Source organism: Nicotiana tabacum, chromosome 7 (genome assembly GCF_000715075.1).
Source record: "Nicotiana tabacum cultivar K326 chromosome 7, ASM71507v2, whole genome shotgun sequence".
Classification (NCBI taxonomy): domain Eukaryota; kingdom Viridiplantae; phylum Streptophyta; class Magnoliopsida; order Solanales; family Solanaceae; genus Nicotiana; species Nicotiana tabacum.
This window is the reverse complement of record NC_134086.1, coordinates 41,720,035-41,744,161: the sequence shown is the minus strand read 5'-3', so window position 1 is coordinate 41,744,161 and position 24,127 is coordinate 41,720,035. Positions and strand designations below refer to the sequence as shown.

The 24,127-nt window shown below is 37.8% G+C and overlaps 2 protein-coding genes across 6 annotated transcripts; both read right to left on the bottom strand.

The window, feature by feature from the left end:
• Positions 1 to 231: 231 nt before the first annotated feature.
• LOC107825630 (uncharacterized) lies at positions 232 to 6,433 on the bottom strand. The gene is made up of 4 exons (XM_016652505.2): positions 6,201 to 6,433; positions 1,038 to 1,344; positions 739 to 828; positions 232 to 496 (listed from the first exon to the last, which is right to left on the bottom strand). Exons 2-4 carry the CDS (start codon positions 1,312 to 1,314, stop codon positions 351 to 353), a joined length of 513 nt encoding a protein of 170 aa, XP_016507991.1. The 5' UTR covers positions 1,315 to 1,344; positions 6,201 to 6,433; the 3' UTR covers positions 232 to 350.
• An 8,246-nt stretch (positions 6,434 to 14,679) lies between these two features.
• Positions 14,680 to 20,318, bottom strand: LOC107825631 (uncharacterized). Of its 5 annotated transcripts, XM_075257155.1 has the most exons (10): positions 20,142 to 20,318; positions 18,318 to 18,473; positions 17,939 to 18,049; positions 17,622 to 17,673; positions 17,343 to 17,435; positions 16,670 to 16,826; positions 16,434 to 16,523; positions 16,139 to 16,297; positions 15,959 to 16,043; positions 14,680 to 14,937 (listed from the first exon to the last, which is right to left on the bottom strand). In XM_075257155.1, exons 1-6 carry the CDS (start codon positions 20,204 to 20,206, stop codon positions 16,794 to 16,796), a joined length of 510 nt encoding a protein of 169 aa, XP_075113256.1. In that variant the 5' UTR covers positions 20,207 to 20,318; the 3' UTR covers positions 14,680 to 14,937; positions 15,959 to 16,043; positions 16,139 to 16,297; positions 16,434 to 16,523; positions 16,670 to 16,793. The 5 variants fall into 5 exon arrangements, 3 of the variants coding, with proteins under 3 accessions (XP_075113256.1, XP_016507992.1, XP_075113257.1); XM_016652506.2 differs by lacking the exon at positions 16,670 to 16,826 and having other exon boundaries at positions 20,142 to 20,295; XR_012711589.1 differs by having other exon boundaries at positions 17,622 to 18,507; positions 20,142 to 20,281.
• Positions 20,319 to 24,127: the final 3,809 nt, after the last annotated feature.

Here is a 24,127-nt window from a genome sequence, read left to right as displayed (position 1 = left end):
TCTGATAATTTAGTTGACATTTTATGAGATGTCAACCTTATTGAACCACTGTTACAGCAAAATCCTGGAGGTTCATATTCGAACCTCTTTGCACGACAGTATTGGCAGTGCGGAACCTTTTTTAGAGCAACTTACTCACTTCGTAGCTCTTTAGCGGCCGGACAAACCTTTCTAGCCCGGCTATGAACTGAATATATAAGAAGTATCATAAAAAAAAGGGAAACACAAAGGTATATGTATGGTGGAGATTATTATAATAAAAAGTTTGTGCAAACCTTTGATTGGAACAGCGTTCAACGAAACAGGAGGCAGGTTAGATGTATCCGATGCGGACCATAAAATACAAATAGTCACAAATTATAATAATGTACAAACAATGTCATTCTAAAAAAAATACAATGTAAAGGCAGGTTTACAATAATAGGGGGATCCAATATACGCTTTCCTTTTTCTGGATTATCCATGACTCTAGTCGTGCAACTTTGAAGACTGACAGCTGGTAAACAGAATAGCCAAGACGTTTAAAAGCGTACAATGAGGCATCAGTAGATGCAAAATAGTGTGTAAAAAAATCATATAGTATTCTTGTATTTTAATTTATAGGCACATATAAGATAAGTAAGATATCATACTCAATCTGCAAATAAAATAAATAAGCATCCTTGTACTAATAATATATAGTGTATAAACATGAGTACAACAACATAACCTTTTTCACAAAGCGAAGGATATCGTTACCTGTTTCACGAATGATAGGGGGATCCAATATACCCTTTCCTTTTTCTAAATTATCCCGCGATGTACTCACGCAAGCTTGATGGCTGGTAGCTGGTAACACAACATCGAAGGCATTTAAAAGCGTACAACGAAGCTTCAGTAGATGCAAAATAGAGTACAATAGAGCACGTGCTATTTGACTATTTTAACTTATAGGCACATAAGATAAATAAGGTATTATACTAAGTTTCCAAACAGAATACATTAGCACCATTGTATCAATAACATATGGTTTCTAAAATGAGTACAAAACTCTTAACCTTTTTCCGCAAGGGAAGGAGGTTCTCGTATGGTAAGAGTAGTTTGTTTTAGAAATTCTGCTTTGTCCCAAGATGATGTTGCCTGCTCTAGGACAGCAACAATCGGACTTTCAAGAAGGTTGTGCTTTGCAAAATTTTGTCTTCTCATACGTCGCGACAGCAACATCGCTTCCCTTCTACGAGCAGATATTTGGCTCTGCGTATCACGCCGTTTAAGCTGCATTGCAGCCTTCTTTTTTTCTGCGTATGAGTACTTGTTTGGTTCTTTAGAATCCATCGGTCGCGGCAGTTCAACTTCTCTTTTCACCTATAAATATTTCCAACCGAAGTTCCCATGAGATGTTTTAAAAAGACATAAGTTATATTTTTAATATCACGGAACACTATATCTATTAAAGATTAATGTATTACCCACAGAAATACAATGAGAAAATTTGTTGAACTTCACTATTTACTTCTTCATCCGATAGAGGAATATTTTAGTGTAAGACTAATTTATCACAAGAACTTTTGGGGGGTTTGAAATATTTTAATTTAACACTTACTTATCATAACAACTTTCCTGGGGTTTGTCATGAGTTTCTACGACTGGTTGCCATTTTATATGTATGCGACTTTGGTTATTAGTGCTGCAACTATCATTTAATTCTTCCCGTGGCACAAATGGGTCTACTAAGTCCCTATATTATTAAAAAAATTCTACTTTGGAACTTTGGCAAATAATTTCCCTGAACACTAAACTTTCCTCTTTAGTTACCCTTTTTATAGGCTACTTTCCTCTCTGGTTACTGTGGTGTTTTAGCATTAGATTAGTATGATGTTGCAACAACATAATTGAACTTCCAACATACTTAAGAGATGATGTGTTACTTTCTGTTGAACTCAAGACACTCTATCGATCATGAGGTTTATATGATACACATGATGTACCAATCTTATGTCCTTGCTGCAGTAAGTTTTTTTTGATTTGCACCGGGTGTCCGAGTTTCTTCGAGCCCCGACTAATCCCGGGGGTGCACAGGCCCTCGGCAAGGAGTTTCCCGCAAGTGCACCACGGTTAATTCAAGTTTTACCCCGTCCGATGGCCCTCAGAAATTGTTTGCGCCCGGTGGGTTTCGAACTTGAGACCTTGAAAGGGAGCAAACCCCAAGGCTCAAGTCAATTGCCACCAGGCCAACCCCTGAGGGTTCTTGCTGCAGTAAGTAGTTTTGGCTTATTTGTTTTTTATTCAACTCTAAGTGTATGAACTCATGTTGGTTATTATTCTTTAAAATTTTGTAGCTATTTAGAGCAAATAGAACAATCTGTATGTCATTGAATATATTTTTTGTCTAATCAGTTATGCATAATAGTTGTGCAATCATTGTTCAGTGTGGTCATCGTACATATTGTATGATGCAAGTTACAATCTCACTGAAGACAAAGTGTGATAAATTAAAATTTTGTTGTTTACAAGCACTCCGGACATGCACACAGGATAGTGGCTTCTATAGCATTTACATTAACAGAACATTGTGAATTCTCCAACAGCGAGGAAATAAATCTTAAGAAAGTTTACTTATTTTTTCAAATTAGCATTCAGTAAGCTGACTACCAAATGCTAATCCCAACAGCTTGATTTCATTTACTATTTCTGTTTATCTTCTTAATTGATTTAAAGGATTGTGCATATATGTGGAATGAATCTCAGTACATAAAATAAGTGTACGCATGTAATCTATAGGAAAGCGACAATAATGTTTGATGAAAAATTAATTTTTCCCTTTTTATGTCCTATATCAAATTGATATAGGAAAGTCTGGGACAAAGGCGATGTATAAGAACAAAGGCGATGTGCAGAATTGTAACAACTATAGGGGTATCAAATTACTGAGTCATACCATGAAAGTCTGGAAGAGAGTGGTAGAAATGAGAGTGTGAAGTACGGTGTCTATTTCAGATAACCAGTTCGGGTTCATGCCGGGACGATCTACCACAGAAGCTATCCACCTTATTAGGAGGAGGATGGAACAATATAGGGATAAGAAGAAGGATCTCCACATGGTGTTTATCGATCTAGAGAAAACGTACGACAGGGTTCCTAGGGACCGTCCTATGGAGATGCCTAGAGGTTAAAGGGGTCCCGGTTGACTACATTAGGGCGATTAAAGACATGTATGATGGATCTAAGACTCGGGTTAGGACAGTAGGAGGCGACTCCGACCATTTTCCGGTTGTTACGGGGTTGCACCAAGGGTCTGCGTTCAGCCCTTTCCTATTTGCCCTGGTGATGGATGCCATAACGCATCATATTCAAGGGGAGGTGCCATGGTGCATACTATTTGCGGATGACATAGTCCTAATTGACAAGACACGACGCGGAGTCAACAAGAGGCTAGAGGTTTGGAGACATGCCCTTGAGTCTAAAGGTTTCAGGCTGAGCAGGACGAAGACGGAATACCTCAAGTGCAAATTTGGGGCCGAGCCGACGGAAGCAGGAGTGGAAGTGAGGCTCGACTCGCAAGTCATCCCTAAGAGGGGTAGTTTCAAGTACATTGGGTCAGTTATTCAGGGGACCGGGGAGATCGATGAGGATGTCGCACATCGTATAGGGGTGCAGTGGATGAAGTGGAGGTTAGCAATGGGAGTCTTGTGTGACAAGAAAGTGTCACCGTTACTAAAAGGTAAGTTTTATAGAGCAGTGGTTAGGCCTGCTATGTTGTATGGGACCGAGTGTTGGCCGGTTAAAAATTCACACATCCAGAAGATGAAAGTAGCAGAGATGAGGATGCTGAGGTGGATGTGCGGGCATACAAGGATGCACAAGATTAGGAATGAAGATATTCGAGAGAAAGTGGACGTGGCCCCCTTGGAGGACAAGATGCGGGAAGCAAGACTCGGATGGTTCGGGCACATTCAGAGGAGGAGCACTGATGCACCAGTGAGGAGGTGTGAGCGACTGGCGGTGGTGGGCACGAGGAGAGGTAGAGGGAGGCCTAAGAAGTATTGGGGGGAGGTGATCAGGCAGGACATGACACGACTTAGGATTTCCGAGGACATGACCCTTGACAGGGAATTGTGGAGGTCGAGCATTAAGGTTGTAGGTTAGAGGGTAGTTTGTGAATATTAATACAGCGCACTAGAGTGAGACTAACCATTTAGGAGTTAGTCTTAGGATGCTACTGATCAGCTACTGATGCAGCGCTATATCTATTGGATATTAGTATACCTTACATCCTTTTCTCCATCATTTTCGTATTTCCTATATTTCTTATATTGTTGTTATTTTTATTTTATGTTATGTATTATATGTTTTATTATGAGCCTATTGATAGTACTAATATATTGTCTCTTGTTGCTCTCTTGAGCCGAGGGTCTCCAGGAAACAGCCTCTCTGCCCCTCGGGGTAGGGGTAAGGTCTGCGTACATATTACCCTCCCCAGACCTCACTTGTGGGATTATACTGGGATATTGTTGTTGTTGTTGTTGTATGTCCTATATCAAACTGAAGATACTACCAGACCCAAATAGCTATTTAGTAGCTTATACTAAGGGTGTCTAACGGGCCAGGTTGACCCATAATCGGACCGGCCTAGACCGGAAAAAACCAGAACCGAACCGGCCCGGTACATAGGGGCCGGGTGGGGCTGGGTAGGAGGGGTAGAGGGGGTTGGTCCGTTTATTTTTTTTTAACGATTAACCGAACCGGTCAAACCCGGTCCACGTGAACAGTACCGTGTACCGGTTTAACCAGACCGGACCGGTACAACGGCTAAATCTTCTTCTTTTTTTTGTTTTTTTTAATTTTTTGAAATCTATGGGGCCCACTAACCGTTGGCAACGGTCACCCCTGGCAGGGATCCGTTGCTTAACACCCTTAATTGCATTAATAGCCTCTTTTTTCTTTAAAATTTAACCTTTTTTTCAATTTACAAAATTAACCTTCTTTAAAACTATAAATACCCCCCTCCTCTTCCTCATTACTTCACTCATCTCTCAATCTCAATTCTCAAATCTCAATTCAAGTTAAATCATGTCTCGTACTTCTAGAGTGCGCTCATATGTTTGGCAACACTTTGAGGTGGTAGAAGAAAATGAAGAAGGTCAGAAAGTAAAGTACAAGAAATGTGGTCAAGTCTTAAATCTTCGTTCAGGGTCTGGCACATGCAGTTTAAGGAGGCATATAAAGTATCGTCTTGAGCACGCTCCGGAAATTCGTATTTAAGATTTTAAGACAATTTGTGTCATTTTAAAATTATTAGACGTATTTATGCTTAATGTTTTAATTGTTAGATTAATATGAAGTATTATTAATTTATTATGCATGAAAATTTAGTTTTACTATTTTTTTGTTAATTTACTTTTTAAATGCAAACTTTAATTTTGTAATTTTGAAATAAATGTAGCACTTGCAATTTATAAGTGCAATTTTTTCTCATCTTCCTTGTATTCTTTATGTTAATACTTTGTATTAATATAACTTACAATAGTTATACAAAATACAAAAAAAAAAAATACACTAAAACCGGCCCGACCCAGCCCCCTCAACCCGTAACCCTTACGGTTCAATTTTTAACCGAATAAACCCGAACCCGTTAAACCCGGTAAGTCCCAACCCGTAACCGGCCCGGACCATAACCCGTACGGGCCCAAAAAGTCCCAAACTAGCCCGGCCCGGCCCACCCGTTTAACACCCTTAGCTTATACTGATAAAACAACATGAAATAGCAAGACTTTGAGAACATCTGGGCTTTTACAGATTTAACAGCTTATCAATGTGAACAAAAAATAAACTGTACATCCATATGTTAAAAGCTTCAAACTCTGATTCACGAAGACCAAGTGTGAAAAACAAACAATTAAAGATCTCATTGCAAACTTAATATTGAAATTTCTCTTCTTTGTGAGAAAAGACACAAGGCATGGATGGTTTAGTTCAATTCGTACTGTCTAATTGAAAGCAAAAGCGGTTGTTAGTATTTAGTCGCAGGTTTCCCCAACTATTTCAATAAACCCAAAACAATAGTAGAAATAAAAAAAATGGCTAATTCATTCAGGAATTGCCTCAAACACCTAAAGACAAAGCTGTTTGACAAATGAAACTCTCTTTGCAATAAAGCCCTAACATGCCATAAAAAATAAAATAGAGAAACACGGTATGCGAAGAAGGAGAAGAGAACTCACAAGAAACAACGATCCAAACGGGAAAATTCACAAAAGTGCAAAGATGAGATGAAGAAGCGCAAGGAGCCAAAAGGTGGAAGCTGGGAATTGACAGACGGCGGAGCTTATTTGATATTGGTGATACTGAATTTGCAATAAACCGGGTGTTAATTCTGCCTGCCTGGTTAGAAGAGAGAAGCTCTAGAAGAGGTTGTAGAATGCCCAGGTTCGGTATAATCCAAGCGAAGCATATAAAATTAGCTGAAAAGACAATATTACCCTTGAAATATGAATCAGACATGTCGTACACATGTGTGCTATAGGAGAAGATGTGTCCATCCTAACATAAAGAGTTCTAGCTTGTCATCTTGTGCCCGTCTTATAAACAGTTCATATATAGTTTAATTTAACGTGATAAAAATAATTAGTAAGTTTGATGTCACAAAAAGTAGTTTAAAAATATTTTTTTTACTTTAATATTACCAACGGTAATTTAATGTGTGAAAAATAATTTAATAATCTATTAACATAGTCATTAAAGTTCAACAATAATACCTAAAATTAACTTTAAATTACAAACGCCAATATTATGTTATTACAAGGAAAAAATTTAATATATTATTTGGTGATTATTGTGTAATATTCAAACTATTCTTTGACAAGTCCTTGAAAGATCGCCTAGCGATCGAGATATGTGGGTAATAGCTTGCGAAATTTCAACTTCAAATTTCAGTTACAATACTTGGAGCGAGCCTTTGTTCCTATAATATACAAGATTGGTCTAGGAGTGTGTTTGGTACGAAAATTGTTTTGCACGAAAACTTTCTTTTAAAAAATATTTTTTTGAAAAATAAAAGGTTTGTTTATTTATCTTTTGATGTTTGGTAAGTATATTTTAAAAGTATTTACATATAATCTAGTCAAACAATATAAGAGCGGAGATCAAAAGGTGGGGGATGTCGTAGGTGTATTGGTTTAAATTTGGCGACTTGATAGCTGTAGATAAATAGGGTCGAGGACGGGGTCGACCGCGGCATAATAGCGAGGAGTCGTCCTCAGAAGGATTATTGCCGAGGGCGAGCAGCTGGAGTAAAGAAGTAACGGTAGGATATGTTTAGAATGGATACAAGGAATATTCCTTATATTCCCTATGTTGTACTTTTTAGGGTTTCTTGGGAATATCCCTTATAAATAGGAAAATATATAGAGAAAAAAGTGGATCTTCACTTTTCTTGATAAGAACACTTTGTAAAGAGTTGACTAAAAAGAATATACAAATATTGTCTTGTTCACCGACTACTTGACTCAACATACGTTATTCATTCTCTGTTTGCTAGATCCAAAGATTCCTTATCCTCACTTCTCAACTTTTCACGTTGCTGTTAGGTGGAAGATTCATCTGAGTCATATTATTTACCTTGAAAATGGTAATGACAATTAGATTTGATTTTGTGGTTCTAAAAATACGTGATTTATTTGAATCTAGTTGTTAGGCAACTGATGCTAAGTGTGAGCTAGGAAAGTAAACTAAGAGTAAGAGGCAGTGTTGTTATTCAAACCGAACGGCTACGAATTGGGGTCTCGGACTGGCCTAAGCTGGGCCTCGAGGTCGAGCTGATGAACTTGACTGGGGATGATCGATGAAGGACTAACAGTTCCAAGGGCCTCAATAATGGCTCTTTATGATCAATGATAAATAATAAATGAGGAACAATCAATGAAACGCAATAAATGTAACCAATAAATCAAAGGAAAGACAATGGATAATGTTTAAGTTAGAGAGCAGAGAATGTTTTTGTTCTTGTATTGAATATCATGTGTCTTTACAAAATGACAAGGGTCCCCTTTATATAGGAGGGGGAATCCCAACATAGTACATATGCATTTATTACAAAGATAAATAGCTGGTACAACTATTTAATATCACAGTACGGACTTGTACTATTCTTGTAGACTTGGTCAGCTTTAGCCACGTGCCTTTTGGGAATTTTCCGCTTGTCTAAGATAGCCACTGATTTGCACTGCCTCAAGGTCGAGCATTGGGAACCCTCGGGGTCAAACCTCGAGATATGCTTCGAGGCTTCTGAAGATGGGCTATGGAATGTCACAATGATCATAAAATTAGACTCTCCGATTTTAGCCGTATACAGATAGTCCCCGCGTTTCTTAGAATAAAATAATATGAAAGGACTTTGACCTTGATTTTCTCGAGCCTCTCATAATGACATCCCGCTTATGACGTAAGCTTTCGTGGTGACTGAAACATCTCATCGGTTCATCTCCCCAGAAGCATTGAATACACTGTCGGTTCCTTTTTTCAAAAGCGGTGATTGCATCGCCGATCCGTTTCCCCAAAAGCATTGATTACGCCTGTTGATATGTTTCCCAAAGGCATTAATTGCGCCGTCGGTTACGTTACTGTCTTTCTATAAATGGGAGATTACTTGAACCAAGATTTCTCCCAGTCATTCTTCAACAGCCTTTAGCCCTTTTCCTTTCTTCATCCTCAACCAAACTTTTATTTCTATGGTTCAAACCCGTGACCGCAAGGTCGCACGACAACAGTTTTGCCAGTTATGCCACGGTTCTTTTTCGGAATCTTTCACCACTGAGTGGGATCATACTGGGTTGTTGTTGTTGTTGTTGGCCCGAAATAATGAGAGAGGGGCCTCAAGTTCTTCCCGTACCACATGATATGTGGACTGTAAACTGCTGCTCATCTCTCTTAACTTCAACCTGGTGTGGCACTTCACTCCTTCTTCTTTCCATGGAGTGACGTGGCGCTATCTACTAACTTTTGCATCCCACACCGGTGCAATATCTCAAGAAGTGGCTTCACAATAGTAGTGTTGGCGAGGCCCATACTGGCCAAGTTTTTCACCAGGCCACGATTTCTCTTGCTTGTTAAAAGCTTTTGATCTTTGACAGGCAATAGCCTCTTCCTTATCTATTGCTGCTTCGGAGGAGATTCTCGAAGACAACGCTCTGAAGATCAAAATGGGATCCCCGAGGAAACGGTTATCGCAAATGTCACTCCCGAGGATGTACCTTCGAAAGTGATCAGGCTTTTTAGCTGTTGTTTTTTGCTTCTTTGTTTGTGTAAGGACCCCCCGTGGGCTTTTATAATCGTCTTTTATCAATACATAAGTTTCTTTGATTTGCCTTTGGCATGTGATGAACTTCCATTGTACTTTTGATCGGTCCGAATGATGGACCCGGTCATCGTAATCCCTTTGGTTCTCGATTGGTTAATATGGTATTTATTGAGATTCCTTGTCATCCCTTGGACTAAGTCTAGATCGATCTGATATAAACTTAGGTCGTCGGGACTTCTGAGCTCGAGTTGAGTGAGAGCAGGGTCCTGATTTTCTTTGAAATAAAGCATAGCCTTTTTAGGCTTCGTTGCTAGTCCTCGAGTGAGAGTTTGCTTGATCATCTAAAAATAAAGATAACCCTTAGGCCTTTACAAACAGTCCCCGAGTGAGAGTTTGCTTGAACTCGGTTGGCCTCCAACTGAGCGAAAAATTGCTTTGAACTTAAAATGAAGATAGCCCTGAGCTTTATGAATAGTCCCCGAGCGAAAACTGGCTCGAACTCGGGTGGGCTAAATAATCGAGTGAGTGTTTGCTCGAACTCGAGGAAAAAAAAAAGATAACCCGGAGGCTTTAACATAGTCCTCGAGTGAGAACTGGCTCGGACTCGGGTAGCCCGGGGGCTAAATAATCGGATGAATACGATGCCAAGTTCCTTGTATCTGATGCCAAAGATAATTAGGGAGAGGCCGATGGGGCTGCAGTCCCCGAGGGGAAAGTAGATTAGGCTTTTCCTTTCTGATTCTGTGTATAATGCTCTTTGAGAACATTGTAAATGAAGCTTTGTATTATTTCACATATACATATAAAAAAAAGCCTTCTGGTCTTCCCCTTTCATGAATTTTTCTTTGTTTGTGTATGTCTTTCTTTGTCTTGAATTTTGACGTTTGTTAATGATTAGCCAGATGAATTGGCCTTCAAGGTAGAACCCTTAGGTTCACAAATTGGCCCTGAGGCTTATTAGGCTGGCCCGTAGGCTCTTACGCATTTGCCCTTAAGCACTTTTTAGTTAACCGTTTCGGGCTTAGTTTTCGAGTCGGGTTTCGAATCGAGCTCATCGACCCTTAGGTTTTTGAATTTTAAGCTGGCTCTTACGCGTTGGGTCGGCACGACCTCTAATATAGGCTGACGCTTAGGCTCTTATGTGTTGGGTCGGTACGACCTCTAATATGGCTTTATTTTTCCCTCGTTAAAGACTTTTTTGAAGTTTTTGTGTTCGTTCAACTCTTCTATGGTTCGATAAGAACCTCGATTGTGAGCCGTTATGTAACGATAAATGAGCACCTTGGGAATTTTCGCTCAATGGTTGAATTATTTCGAAGACTTTTTATTGCTTGGAGATGATATAATCGAAGCTCTTTTCGAATCCTTTTTATGCCGAGGGTAGCCTGATTAACTGGTTCTTTTCGAAGTATTTCTGAAGTAATTGAAGGCCTATGATTTTATGGCGACGGTCGGGCATCCCCGAGTTGCGTTAGTTCGGCCGGAGCCTTATGACCGTATTCATTGTGTTTGGCTATAGCCTTTTAGTCCCCGAGTGAGGTAGCCTCGGCGTCTATATCGAGGGTACGCCTTTTTCGGGGTCTTACAAATTCGAATATATTGCCCTGACTTTAAGATTGGGATTATGCCTTTTGTAAGGTCTTATAAATTTGAACATGCCTTACTTTAGGTCTTACATATAGGTTACTTGGCACAAGTATAATTCATGCCTTGCTTGAGGTCTTACAAGTGGGTTACTTGGCACAAGTATAATTCATGCCAAGCTTGAGGTCTTACAGATTTGATATTGCCTTGTGGAGGTCTTATGAGCTCGAGGCTCCTTATGGAGGTCTTACATTGTTGATAATGCATCATGGAGGTCTTACATTTTCTAGCATTGCTATATGGAGGGCTTTCGGGCTCGAGGTTGCCTGCTTGGGGTCTTATGGCCTCGAGTTTTTGATAGCTCGATGGGGTGACAGTCGGCGACAATCCCCGAGACATCGAAAGTCTTTGGCTCTGGAGTCGTTCTTTGTAAACTTGATGTTACCTCATTGAGGGATTACGAGCTTGAAGTTTCCGGCCCGGAGGTCTAAGGCTTCGAGTTTTTGATATCATTTCCCAAGTGTTCGGGAAATTTCTGCCCCTGGGTCCGTTTCTTGTAAAAATAGCAAAATTCTTTGAAGTACGAAGCATTTTGATGGTAAAAGATACTCCTTTGATTACTTGGTAAAAGTATACATGTTTTCGTCGTCAAGGATTTGATTATTCTATGCGGACACGGTTCATTTGACCGTTTGGCCCGATACATCATTTTTCTATCGAGAACCTCTTTGGCTCATCTTGATTTCTCCAGGGAGGTGATCTCCCGGGGGATGCCCCCCAGTATTCAAGGTTGATTGAAGAGAAGTCTTGAATACTTGTTAGATTCTTTTTAGGTATCATATAGATGTTACCTCGTTAAAACCCTTGCCGGTAAAACCCTTCTTGGGATAAAATCCGATCGAAGGAAAAGAGTGCAATGCATGCTTCAAAACCCAAGGTCTTCAAGCTGTAAGGTGCTTCGATTTTTCTACTCGGACACCTGCACACAGGTTAGTGTAATATGTAAATGAAAAGGGAGACGGTTATACCTTAGTAGTGATGGCGTTTCGAGCCTCGATATGCTTCATCTGCTTGCTCTAGGGACGCGGTATGGTCATTTGCTTACTCACTCAGGTGCAGCCAAAAATGTAGCTTGTGATTGCCACTTCGTTGTTTGCTTATCTTTTGGTTCCTTCGATGTTGAAGGTGTCGATGTCGGTGTTACGTCATGCACCGCGAGCATCTCTCTTGCTGCATGTTGCTCCCCGTATAGCTTTTTATTCCATCCTTTGTTGGAAACTCAATCATTTGATGAAGGGTTGATGATACTGCTCATGCAGTGTACCAATATCCTTCTGAGCAAGGCATTGTATCTCATGTCTCCTTCGATGACATGAAACTTGACATTTTAGGTTGTGCCAGTCACGTTGACGGTGAGGGTGATCTCCCCTTTCGTTGTCTCGCTCGCCATGTTGAATTCGTTGAGGACTCGAGAGGCGAGCACGATTTGGTCGAGCAGACTGATCTGCTCCACCACCCTCGACTTGATAATGTTGGCCGAGCTACCTGGATCCACAAGCACACATTTAATTTGAAATGTATTCACAAGAAAAGAAATTACCAATGTGTCGTTATGAGGCTAAGGCAGGGCCTCGATGTCCTCTTCGCTGAATGTGAGAGCGTCCTCGGGTATGTAACCTCGAGTTCGCTTTTCCCTGGTGATGGATATTTTTATTCACTTGACAGTGGGTTTCTGTGGGATGTCGATTCCTCCAACGATCATGTGGATGACATGTTGTGGCTCTTCTGTTTCATTTTTCCTGTTCGCCTCTCCTTTCCGAAATTGATTTATGGCTCATTCGTTGAGGAACTCTCGAAGGTGCCCTTTGTTGATTAATCGAGATACTTCTTCTCAGAGCTGTCTGCAATCTTTGGTCCTACGACCGTGTGTGCCGTGAAATTTGCACATCAGGTTAAGGTTCCTTTGCGACGGATCTGATAGTATGGGTTTTGGCCACTTGGTCTCTTTGATTTTACCTATGGCTGATATGATGTCCGAAACATCAATGTTGAAGTTGTACTCGGATAGCCAGGGTGCCTCTGTTGGTCCTGCGTGTCTGTCGAATCCGGCTCTGCTCATGAGTCCTCGAGGATTCTGACCTCGATCTATCCTTCCGTCGCTTTGGGGTATATTACACCTTGGGGCGTTTCTTCGATCTTCAGTGTACGGTTGATACCTTTACTTGTTTGGCTTTGATTCCTTTTCCAGGAGCCTGCTATGATATACTGAGCCCGAGGGGGCTCCTAGTTGGTCATCCTAGACCCTAATCTTTGATTGATACCGGTTGTGGACATCCGCCCAAGTTACAACGGGATATTCAACCAAGTTCTGCTTTAGCTGCTTCGAAGCTATCGAGCTTCGTTCGTTCAAACCTTGAGTGAAGGCCTGCACTGCCTAGTCATCGGAGACTAGTGGTAATTCTATTCGCTCCATTTGAAAGCGAGATACAAACTCTCGTAGGATCTCGTTTTCTCTCTATTTGATTTTGAAGACGTTGGATTTCCTTATAGCAACCTTGATGGCACCAACATGTGCCTTTATAAATGAATCTGCCAGCATGGCAAATGAGTCTATCGAATTCGGGGATAGGTTGTGATACCACATCATGGCCCCTTTTGAAAGTGTTTCTCCGAATTTTTTCAACAGGACGGATTCAATCTCGTTGCCCTTTGGGTCTTTTCCCTTTATAGCACAAGTGTAAGCAGTGATGTGCTCGTTGGGGTCAGAGGTTCCGTTGTACTTCGGGAGATCGGGCATTCTGAATTTCTTCGGGATGGGCTTTGGAGCAGCACTCGATGGGAATGGCTTTTGTACGAATTTCTTTGAATCTACACCCTTCAGAATCGGGGGTGCACCTGGGATCTGATCGACCCCTGAATTGTAGGTCTCTATCTTTTTGTCATTGGTTTCTATCTTCTTTTCGCCCGATTCAATCCTCTTTCTGAGGTCCTCGAGCATCTCTATAATAGCGGGGTCGGTTGCCTACCCATTGTTGCTCGATATTTTCGGCACATGTTCGGCTCGAGGAGCCGTTTCCGGTGCTGTTATGCTTGGAGTTTTTTGGTGGCTTTGCAGTTGAGCAATCGCCAGTTGTTGTGCCTACAACATTTCAAAAATGACGTGAAGGCTAACCTCACTACTACAAATAAGACCTTTAGCGGTAATTCAAAATGGCTTTAGCGGCAATAATAATAGCCGCTATATCTTTTACCGGCCATTAGTCTTTTGCCGTTGAAATTGATGTCGGCAAAGCCTTTAGCGGCTATTCTCGCAAAAGCTGGTAAACGGTATGTTTTATTGCCACTAAAAGTTATTATCTTTAACGGCAATTATTTGCGGCAATTATAATGGCTACTAAATCCAATCCAAAACGGCTAATTATACTTCTTTAGCGTCCATTATTATAGTCGCTACATTCAAAATATTTGCTGCTAAAAATCGCATCTTTAAGGGCAATTATTTGCGGCAATTATAATGGCTACTAAATCCAATCCAAACGGCTAATTATACTTCTTTAGCATCTATTTTTTATAGCTGCTAAATTAAAAATAATTTCCACTAAAAGTTCGCATCTTTAATGGCAATTATTTTGTGGCAATTAAAATGGCCATAATATCCCTTCTGAAAACATCTTAGTTTGCCCTTTTAGCTTCCATTCTAATGGCTAATATGTTTAACTAAATTGCCGCTAAACGTCAATATCTTTAACGATAATTATTTTACATCAATTATAAATAGTTTAGCCACAATTAATAATAGTTACTATATTCATACAGAATATGACTCAAATAATAAAATATATTAATATTAATTAAAAAAATATAATGTATCTCATTAATCTTAACAAACAAAAGGAAGTACTAATCAAAAACATTAATATTACAGTAATTTAAAACATAAAAATATATTGTTTAGACTAAATAACTAATGTCATTATATAATTAATTCATACGAATGATGGTCTTTAAATGATTTCCGCAACTTTTCATTATTTTGAAATTTTTTACCCGCTAAATTATCCAACATCAGACGGTTTGACCTGAAATTATAAAATAATTATGTCAAAAGATAAAGTATAATGTGAAAAAATATCTTGAACATTTCATCACTATTAGAGTAGCCAACTCCCTCACCTAACATTTGTAAGCAAAAACAACTAAGCTAAAATATGAACATTTCAATCAAATTGATTAGAACCCAAACTTCAACAACTACCTACTGAAACCTAGTAAAAATAGCTTGATTCTTCAATCCAACAATATTCTTAGCAGCAGATAGTCGAACCAACACTCGATTCAAAACAAAATTTAATAAAGAAGCAAAATTGAAAACAAGAATTAAGCAAATACTTTGCAAAGTGCAACTAAACGACAGCAGCATATGTAGATGACAACATATGTAGATTGCCCCAGCCACAATAAGGAAGAGGAAAGCCTCATATCCAAATAACAACAACAACATCTAAATGACAGCAACATCTAAAGATGACAACTTGTCGGATGCAACACTTGAGAAAACTTACTACACTGGTTTAAAAGCAACTTGTCCCAGAAGAGGCGGAGACAATAACATTTCCCCTCTAGATTTCACATCACCAGTCAGATTTGACAATACATATTTCAAGTTGTTGTTATGGGGCAAAGGACTTTTGAACTCAGATGAAGTGCTACTGACTAGGAAAGTAAAAAAGACTAAGGAATTAGTGAAGAGCTATGCTAAAAATAAGGAAATTATGAAGGCAATGGGGTATTTCATCCTAATGCACTTTAATCATTCTACATCCCTACAATGGTGCCACACAAAGGACACATCAATATACTGTTGGAATTCACAAGAGTTTCACGACAAACTGTGCATGATCAACTATGTGCACTTCTACTGGACACAAGAAGCAATGAGGTTTGCGGACAAGTTTGATATACAGGGAGAGAAAGAAAAACTACAGCTGCAATCTTGGACAATATGCTACTGGGAATATGATGGGATATCAAGAGAACAAGCATGGGTCGCACACGAAAACTGAAAAAACAATAGCGACGAAGGACAAAGATGAGTAGTACCATGAGAAGGTTGGGCATTTTCAGCAACACTAGGAATCTTTGATGTTTGTGGTACTCGTTCATGTCCACTATTGGCATCAGGGATCTAATAAATATCAACATGTTAGATAATAATACTTTTATATGATTAGAATTTCATTAAAAATGTCTAAAGCTTATGAAATGGAGTTATCTGTTCACCTGAGGTGGCATTGCTACTTTGAGGCATAGATGCATGAGGAGCATATTTGCGCATGAGTTGTCTTATTTGGAGTAATTCTGATTGCATCATCTTCTGATTTTGTTTCATCATATTCATTTCTTCATTTTGTTTCTCCTTTAACTCGATTATCTTATATTCTATCATTTGTATAACCTCATTAGAAGAATCATCCACAATAATATTTCCTAAGGAAGACCTACTACCCCATAGAACAGAAGGAGTTGGACCAAGTCCTAAACTACGAACATAACCACTTTTTTCATTTTCCAATACCTGAGAATACACATCGCCTTCCCAAGCAACACTACGAGGAGGTTGCTCAGTAAATCTCTCACTATTGCACATCCTTTCATTTGTCATTTCCTGACCATAGAATATACAATAAATCAATTTTGGAATTCATGAGTAGGAAAAAATGCACATTGTTTGACGGAGTCATCAAACCAACAAAATAAAAGAAAGAATAAATCTTACGACTGTCTTGACAGAATCATCATCCAGTGGCTTACCATTTGAGCTGGGAGAAGGATGTGCCCTGATTATAGCTTGGAGCTTAAGGTGATTCAAGCTAGATTAGCTAATCTTATACATGGATTTAAATTGTCATTGCTTGATAATATGACTCCCAGGACCTCAACATGGATGAGATTTTTGGGCTCTCCATACCTAAAAAGTTTTCATTTGTTGTTGTGATTAAGCCAAGACATTCACCAAAACTTTACTCTATTTGATTCAGCACTTCTATGGTTCCATCAAGATAAACTTCGTGTTATGTTTGAACTCGTGCTCTAAATCTTTTGTAATGGTATCGTCTACTTATCCATTTTAGATCTTGTATCTTTTTCATCCATGTCGAGTTCCTCAAGAGTCATATTATCAGGCAATGACCATTTAAATCCATATATAAGATTAGCTAAGCTAGCTTGAATCCATGTATAAGGTTATCATTTACTCATCCATCTTAAATCTTGTGTCTTTTATAAGAAATCTTACAACTGTATTTCAAGACTCTTCATCTAATGATTTACCATCCCTACGCTTTGTATGAGCTAAAATGTAAACTATTGCACGTGTAAGCTCTATTCCATCTATAGCCTAATAAAGCTAAATTGATGTCAAATATCATGCATGATAAAAAAAATATTTGTAGAATCTTATAGTATATAATTTATGCATGAATACCTTTTCATTCATAAAGGTTGCTATGCTTTTGGATCCTCCCATGTGAGGCATCTTTTGCTTAGCCCTATTGATTCTATTTGCTTGACTACAGTTCTGTCATTGCAACACAAAAAAAAATACTCATTAACAATACTTAAACGTATAACATGCAGTAAAATTTAAGTTTTTAAAGTCCAACAATAGAAAGAAGGTCAAATGTTAGTCCAAATAGAAAAATATTGTATACAATAGGCACAAGTAGCTTGAAATCGAAAAGGGTGAAATCAGGGACTAAGATACCTTTTCAGTCTGAGTTAAGACAAATGAATGGTCTCGCTCAGGGAGAATGTGCCTCCATTAAACAAAGAAACTGAGTGATTAACAACGACTAAGAGTCCTAATGAGAGGAGTGACAAAAAATTCTACAATGCCACAGTAGAAAGTGGTAGTGTTGTTAATATTTCACCCGCTACCTGGACCAAATAGCTGAAGTGAAAACTTAAACATGCCAAGGTCTTTATGAACTTGCTTTAAGATAACGAGGATTAATATTACAGCTAGCATAAGCATTTCTCCATTGTATTTTAAAAGCAAGTAAAATTAAGAAGGAACTCTACCTCTTTTGGGGAATTTTCATAATTGGCATTGCAAACAAGAGAAAATTCCAATTTAAAATTTTAAATACATCCTCCCACGATAGCTCAAGGGCCCAATCTATTGTAATCATCCTACCATATTCAATCAAATAGTAGAGGTAGTCAATAACATTACAATGATATTAAAAGTAAAATATAAACTAATGCCCTAGACAATAGCTGCAGTCTCAGACTAATAGTGCCGCCATCGGCTCTGAACCAAAATATCAAATACATTAGGGACATAATCTTGACCTAAAATATAATGTACCTGCAGAAAAAATATCGCTGTAGAAATTCACGCACCATTGTTGTATAGATAAATTTTAAAATATACTTTCTTAATCATCAATTAATGTACCTCTTTATGACTTCAATTAGGAAACAACCAAGCACCTTAGTAATTATGAGTATGTGCGGAGCTTGATGAGGTAATCCATAATCGTAATCGGCTCGAGCATGTGGAGGCGACAATTTGCTTTTCTCAAAAAATGATGAAGGGCAATTAACTCCAACCCTAGATATAAAAAATCACCTTAACATATATGAGTCTGTGAGGGAAAATAATTAAGTTAGAATACAATTTTTTATGTCTTTCTTGATAGTTTCTATAAGCTCAAGATTATTTGAACTAGAAAGAATTGATAAGATGCATCTATGAATGTAGGTTCAGCACATTGCCAAACAACAGATTTATGAAAGACTAGGGTGGACTTAATTCAAAATCTAATAGTGATGTCACTGATAACATAGTATATATCAAAAAGATAATAATGTAGATAGAATCTATAAACAAAAATTAAAGAGATTTAAAATGACACACCTTCTCTTTTGTGCTGAAATGATAAAACCTTCCCTTATAAAAAAATAAATCCCGAAGTGTATCTAATCAGATGCAACAAACAATTTTGAATTTCAAAAGTTAATTTCTTCTGCTTCTTAATGTTTTGATTCTAGAAGCTACAAGATATACCGATACATAAAAGTTCAAAGAATTGAGGAATTACAAATTTACAATCTCAACCTAATTGTTTATAAAAGAAAACTATATGTGATGCAACCGACTCTTAGGCACATCATCAGAGCCTAGAGATACCTAGTCTTAATTCAACCAACTCCAAGGCACACCATCCAACATTTTATAGTGCTTCTATTTATTTCATCCAAAATCACTTATTTTCTCTTAATTGTTCTTTAGTTTTACCAATCTTAAAGAAGGTCTGCCATGTTTAAAGTTTAACATCACACCATATTTTTTGTTCTAAAGTAAATCATTAGTCTAATCTAGAGTGCCCTAGTGAACATGATGTGAGCTAGATTAAAAGGAGTATAAGGATGCCTGTGGGAGTAGTACATACAGTTGAGAGAGTTGTACCTAACAGAAGGAATGTAAGTTAGTTATAAGTTATATAGTTTACAGTTAAGTCCAGTTATCTTTTAAGCAAAGAAATGTTATATACACATTTACTCTATTATGTTTTCCTATTTGGACAATTTGCGTCGTGGTCTTGGTCCGGTTCCTTAAGAATCTCAGTATTTGTAAGGAGTCGAGCTCCCGTTTTGCTTCTTTATCGACTGAAACCTAATAATTTTTTGCTTATTCTTAGCTACTTCTCTTTTAATTACTGCAATTTCCTAAGTTTCTAGAATTAACTGCATTAGAACAAGTCTTTCACTGCTTGCTAGTAACAAAATGGATCAATACATTCACTTGAAAAGATCGTTAGGATTTTCCATAGATAACTCTAATTCCAAGTATTCTTTATAATAATAGTGAAATTATTACCAGATTAAACACTTAAGAATCTGATTCTATCAATAGCGCATATGATTCAAAATTCAGTCAAATGATGAGCGGCGAGTAAATTACCGATCTATTTATTGAAAAAAAGATATGTAATCCATCAATCCATTTTGATAATTTTAGTTTACGTTCCATTTTATCTATGATTCCCGGTTCATGAACCCTAGAATATCATTATATACCAAAATATTAGTACTTCCATTATACTAAGATTAGGTCTCAAAGGATTAATCTACAAATAACTTTTCCCACATTCTGTCAACCTCTCTGAACTCATTCTAGTTTCCTTCTCCATTCTTTTTAGCATACTCCATTAGAATTTCAACAACCTAGAATTGCAGAAAAGAGATAGAGAGTAGAGAGAGATGAGTCGAAAATTACCTGAGTGAGCGATAAGGTGCCGACGATGGAGAAAGATGAGTTGGTTGTCGGTGACGGAATTTCATAAGTTAGATCGGTTTGTGAGAGAACAAACTTTTTGTTTTTTATTCAATGAAAAAATGGGGATAAAGTTTGCTTTTAACTTTTACTGTCCATCATATTCAATTGTCGGTGGAGAGGTTGCATTTTTGTGGCTAATACTCATTTGCCGTTAATAATTTGGCGTAAGAAATGAATTAGTAGCAATTAATTTATTGCCATAAAATAATTGTCGCAAAAAGTACTTTTTGTTGTAGTGCCTCTCGTTCCTCCCGAACTGGGGTTTTCTGAGCTTCTTGTTGGTTTTCTTGGCATATACTCCTGTTAGTGTGGGAGCTTATATCGATGTGTTGGGCGTTGCGTGAGCCCACATCCATGGGGGTTGGCTCTGGTGCGTCCTCAGGATTTCACAGTGGCATACCGGCGCCTGGAACAGCTATACCATTCTCTCCATGGTCCTCAGAACCGTTGTTTTCAGGTGCATTCACTAAGTTAGATATTTTGACCTGAAATCAAAGATTCTTGGATAAGAAAAAGTGTGAAGAATAACTTGTGCTTTTCAGTAAACCATTACTAAAGCAATCACTATTATTTTTAGCCCCACGGTGGGCGCCAAACTGTTTACTTTGAAAATGATAATTACAATTAGATTTGATTTTGTAGTTCTAAAAATACGTGAATTATTGTAATGCTAGTTGTTAGGCAGCAAATGCTAAGGGTGAGCTAGGAAAGTAAAGTAAGAGTAAGAGGCAATGTTACTATTCAAACCAAACGGTTGCGAATCGGGGTCTCGGACTGGCCTAAGATGGGCCTCGAGGTCGAGCTGATGAGCTTGACTAGGGATGATCGATGAAGGACTAATAGTTCCAAGGGCCTCAATAATGGCTCTTTATGATCAATGATGAATAATAAATGAGGAACAATCAATGAAACACAATAAATGTAAGCAATAAATCAAAGAAAAGACAATGGAGAATGTTTAAGTTAGAGAGGAGAGAATGTTCTTGTTCTTGTATTGAATATCATGTGTCTTTTACAAAATGACAAAGGTCCCCTTTATATAGGAGGGGAATCCCAACATAGTATATATGCATTTATTACAAAGATAAATAGCTGGTACAACTATTTAATGTCACAGTACGGACTTGTACTATTCTTGTAGACCTTGTCAACTTTAGCCATGTGCCTTTTGGGAATTTTTCGCTTGTCTAAGATAGCCACCGATTTGCACTACCCCGAGGTCGAGCATTTGGAACCCTCGGGGTCAAACCTCGAGCTATGCTTCGAGGCTTCTGAAGACGGGCTATGGAATGTCACAATGATCATAAAATCAGACTCTCCAATTTTAGCCGTATACACATATAATATTTGGGTGACAAATTCCATCTTATTACATTCATTGCCACGGTCTATATTTATTGCATGTTCTTATTATAATATTCATTGATAATCATTGAGCTCATATCCAACATTCATTATTCTCAAATATTGTTCATATCGCTGGTGCTCTCCAACATTAGATATAGAATTTATTATGTTTAACTAAAATTCACTCTCTATTTGATTATTAATTAGTTTAACAAAAAACTTAACACTTTTTGATCAAACAGTAGGGGGCGAAGTTTGGGGGGGGGGGCTAGGTGGGTGAGACTGTGGAGTGTTAGGGGCGGATCGAAGACAATTAGCATTGAATGTCCCTTGTGAATCTTGTTTTTTCTACTCTTATCAAGAAAGTTATTTTAATGAATTTTAAGAAAATTGCTTTCAACCAAACATAGAAAAAATGTTTTACTGCATTCCAAACAACCCCAAGCACAATTGTATATAAAAGTAAAATGAGTAATATGTAAATTGAAATACGTACTTGTCTCCATTTCTAAAGGTGGCATCTCGACTTTATTTTTCTCATTTAAATACTTTTACTTGGTAAAAATATATATAATAAATTTCTTTGACGATCATACTGATGTGATATCAGTTAAGCTAATGTAGAAAATTGAGTGTAAATCACGAAATAAATATCACATAAATTAATATGAAGAATCGATTATATTGATATCAAATCAACTTGATAGCCGAAATAAATCAGAAGCCGTTGAAACACTATGAAAATATGCAAAACAATAAAATAAAATCGAAAAATTAAGAAGCCGATAAAAGTGGTGTTATATTTGGTCTAGTTTCGTCTGTGTATTAAACAAATTGACTAAGTTGATTTGATTCAATTTTAAGTAAAAATATAGTCAAAGAGAATCATGAATGCCCTTCCCCTCCCAATTTTTATAATGGAAAAGGTCCAAATTTACCCCTTTACTTTCGGATATTATTTATGTTTAACTTCCGTTATACTATTTACCTAAATTTAACCTTACTATTATATAATCCGGGCAAATTTACCCCTACCATCAGTAAATTTTTAAAAATTATCCCTCAGTCCATTAGGTAACCCAAAATCTTCCAAATCCCTTTTAATCACTTGTTCTTCTTTGTTACACCTTGTGCATTCGGCGTTATCATGCCGTAAAGGGGCTAATTCGATAGGAAGATCATTTCTATGAGATATTTAAATGATGCGATAGTCATACGTTAAGATTGGAAGTCATTCGAGTTGTGGTTAAAAAGTCGACAGAGATCACCGCAAGTTACAGGTTTTAAATTTCACTGAAATTTGAATAAAATGTTGATGAGCTTTTTTCTCAATATATTAGGAGTTATAGTGTGTTCTACCCATCTAATTGAAGGTCTATGAGTCTAGTTTCCAACGCAATAAACCGTTCATTAATACGACTTCAGAGTAGAGAGATATTAATATTTTCGTACAGGGGTGCACACTGCTACGGGAGCAGTGCGCTTAGTCGGTTTTAGTTAAGAGTTTTTTTTATTTTATTTAAGTCAATTTAAAACAGAACCCCTGCGTTTTATCCTCTCCAAAACAGAACCTAAAACCTAGGAATTCCTCTCAAACTCCTCTCATCCATCTAGCCAATCATAACAACAATTTAGTCATCCTCAAGATGGAGAACACCATGGCAACTTCAGAATAGTGAATTCTTCGGTATTTCACTTTTCGTAGGAAGACTTTGCCTTGAAGTAATCTCGAATTTAAAGTAATTCTGGTCACATAAGGTATGATTTAACCTCTTCTTTGATCTTTGTAAACTTATACCATAAGAATTCCTAAGGAATAGTTGAAACCTCTAAAGAAATATTCTTAATTTTTTTAAGAAACCTCTCTTAATATGACTTGATTGTTGGGACTGTTCTATATAGTTTTATTGTGTTGTTTGGATCTTTGAAGACATGGATGGAATCGTGTCGATAAGGAGATGTAGTAAATTAAAAATTTGGTGCTGTGTTGCGGGGAAATTAAACTACAAAGGAGTCTACAAATTCATGCCCGCAAGTTGTTGGCTTAAATGTCTAAATAAAGAATTATGTAAGATATGAGCTTGAATTTGATATTGAATGGTTCGTATTATGTAGGAAAGCATTCCTAAGGTTTTCGAGGTCTCGGAAACCGTATATAACTCCATCGACAAGGTATGTAGGGCTTTCACTATACTTTTCGGCATGACTAGAATTCGAATAAACGTTTATCGAATTATTTCGTCGGATTCGAGTTATTTCACCTTCAACTCATAAAGATGCTTAGACCTAATCCTTTCTCATAGATTTCTTACTTTAGAGAATATCTATGAATTCTCTGTTTCCCTTGTTCCTTGCTTAAAAAGAACTAGAGCCTTTTTACTCGTTCTCCTTTCGACGTTCATATAAATCATGAATATTGTTCGCTGGAAAGTAACACTTACTTAAAAGGTACTCATAATACATAACTCTCATGTTCTTAGTACTTGATGGCTCGTAGTTGAAAATTAAATACTTTAGCGACAACCATGATAGTCGAGGAATAATGATGATAGGCCACTTCGACTTTTCTTAGAACACGT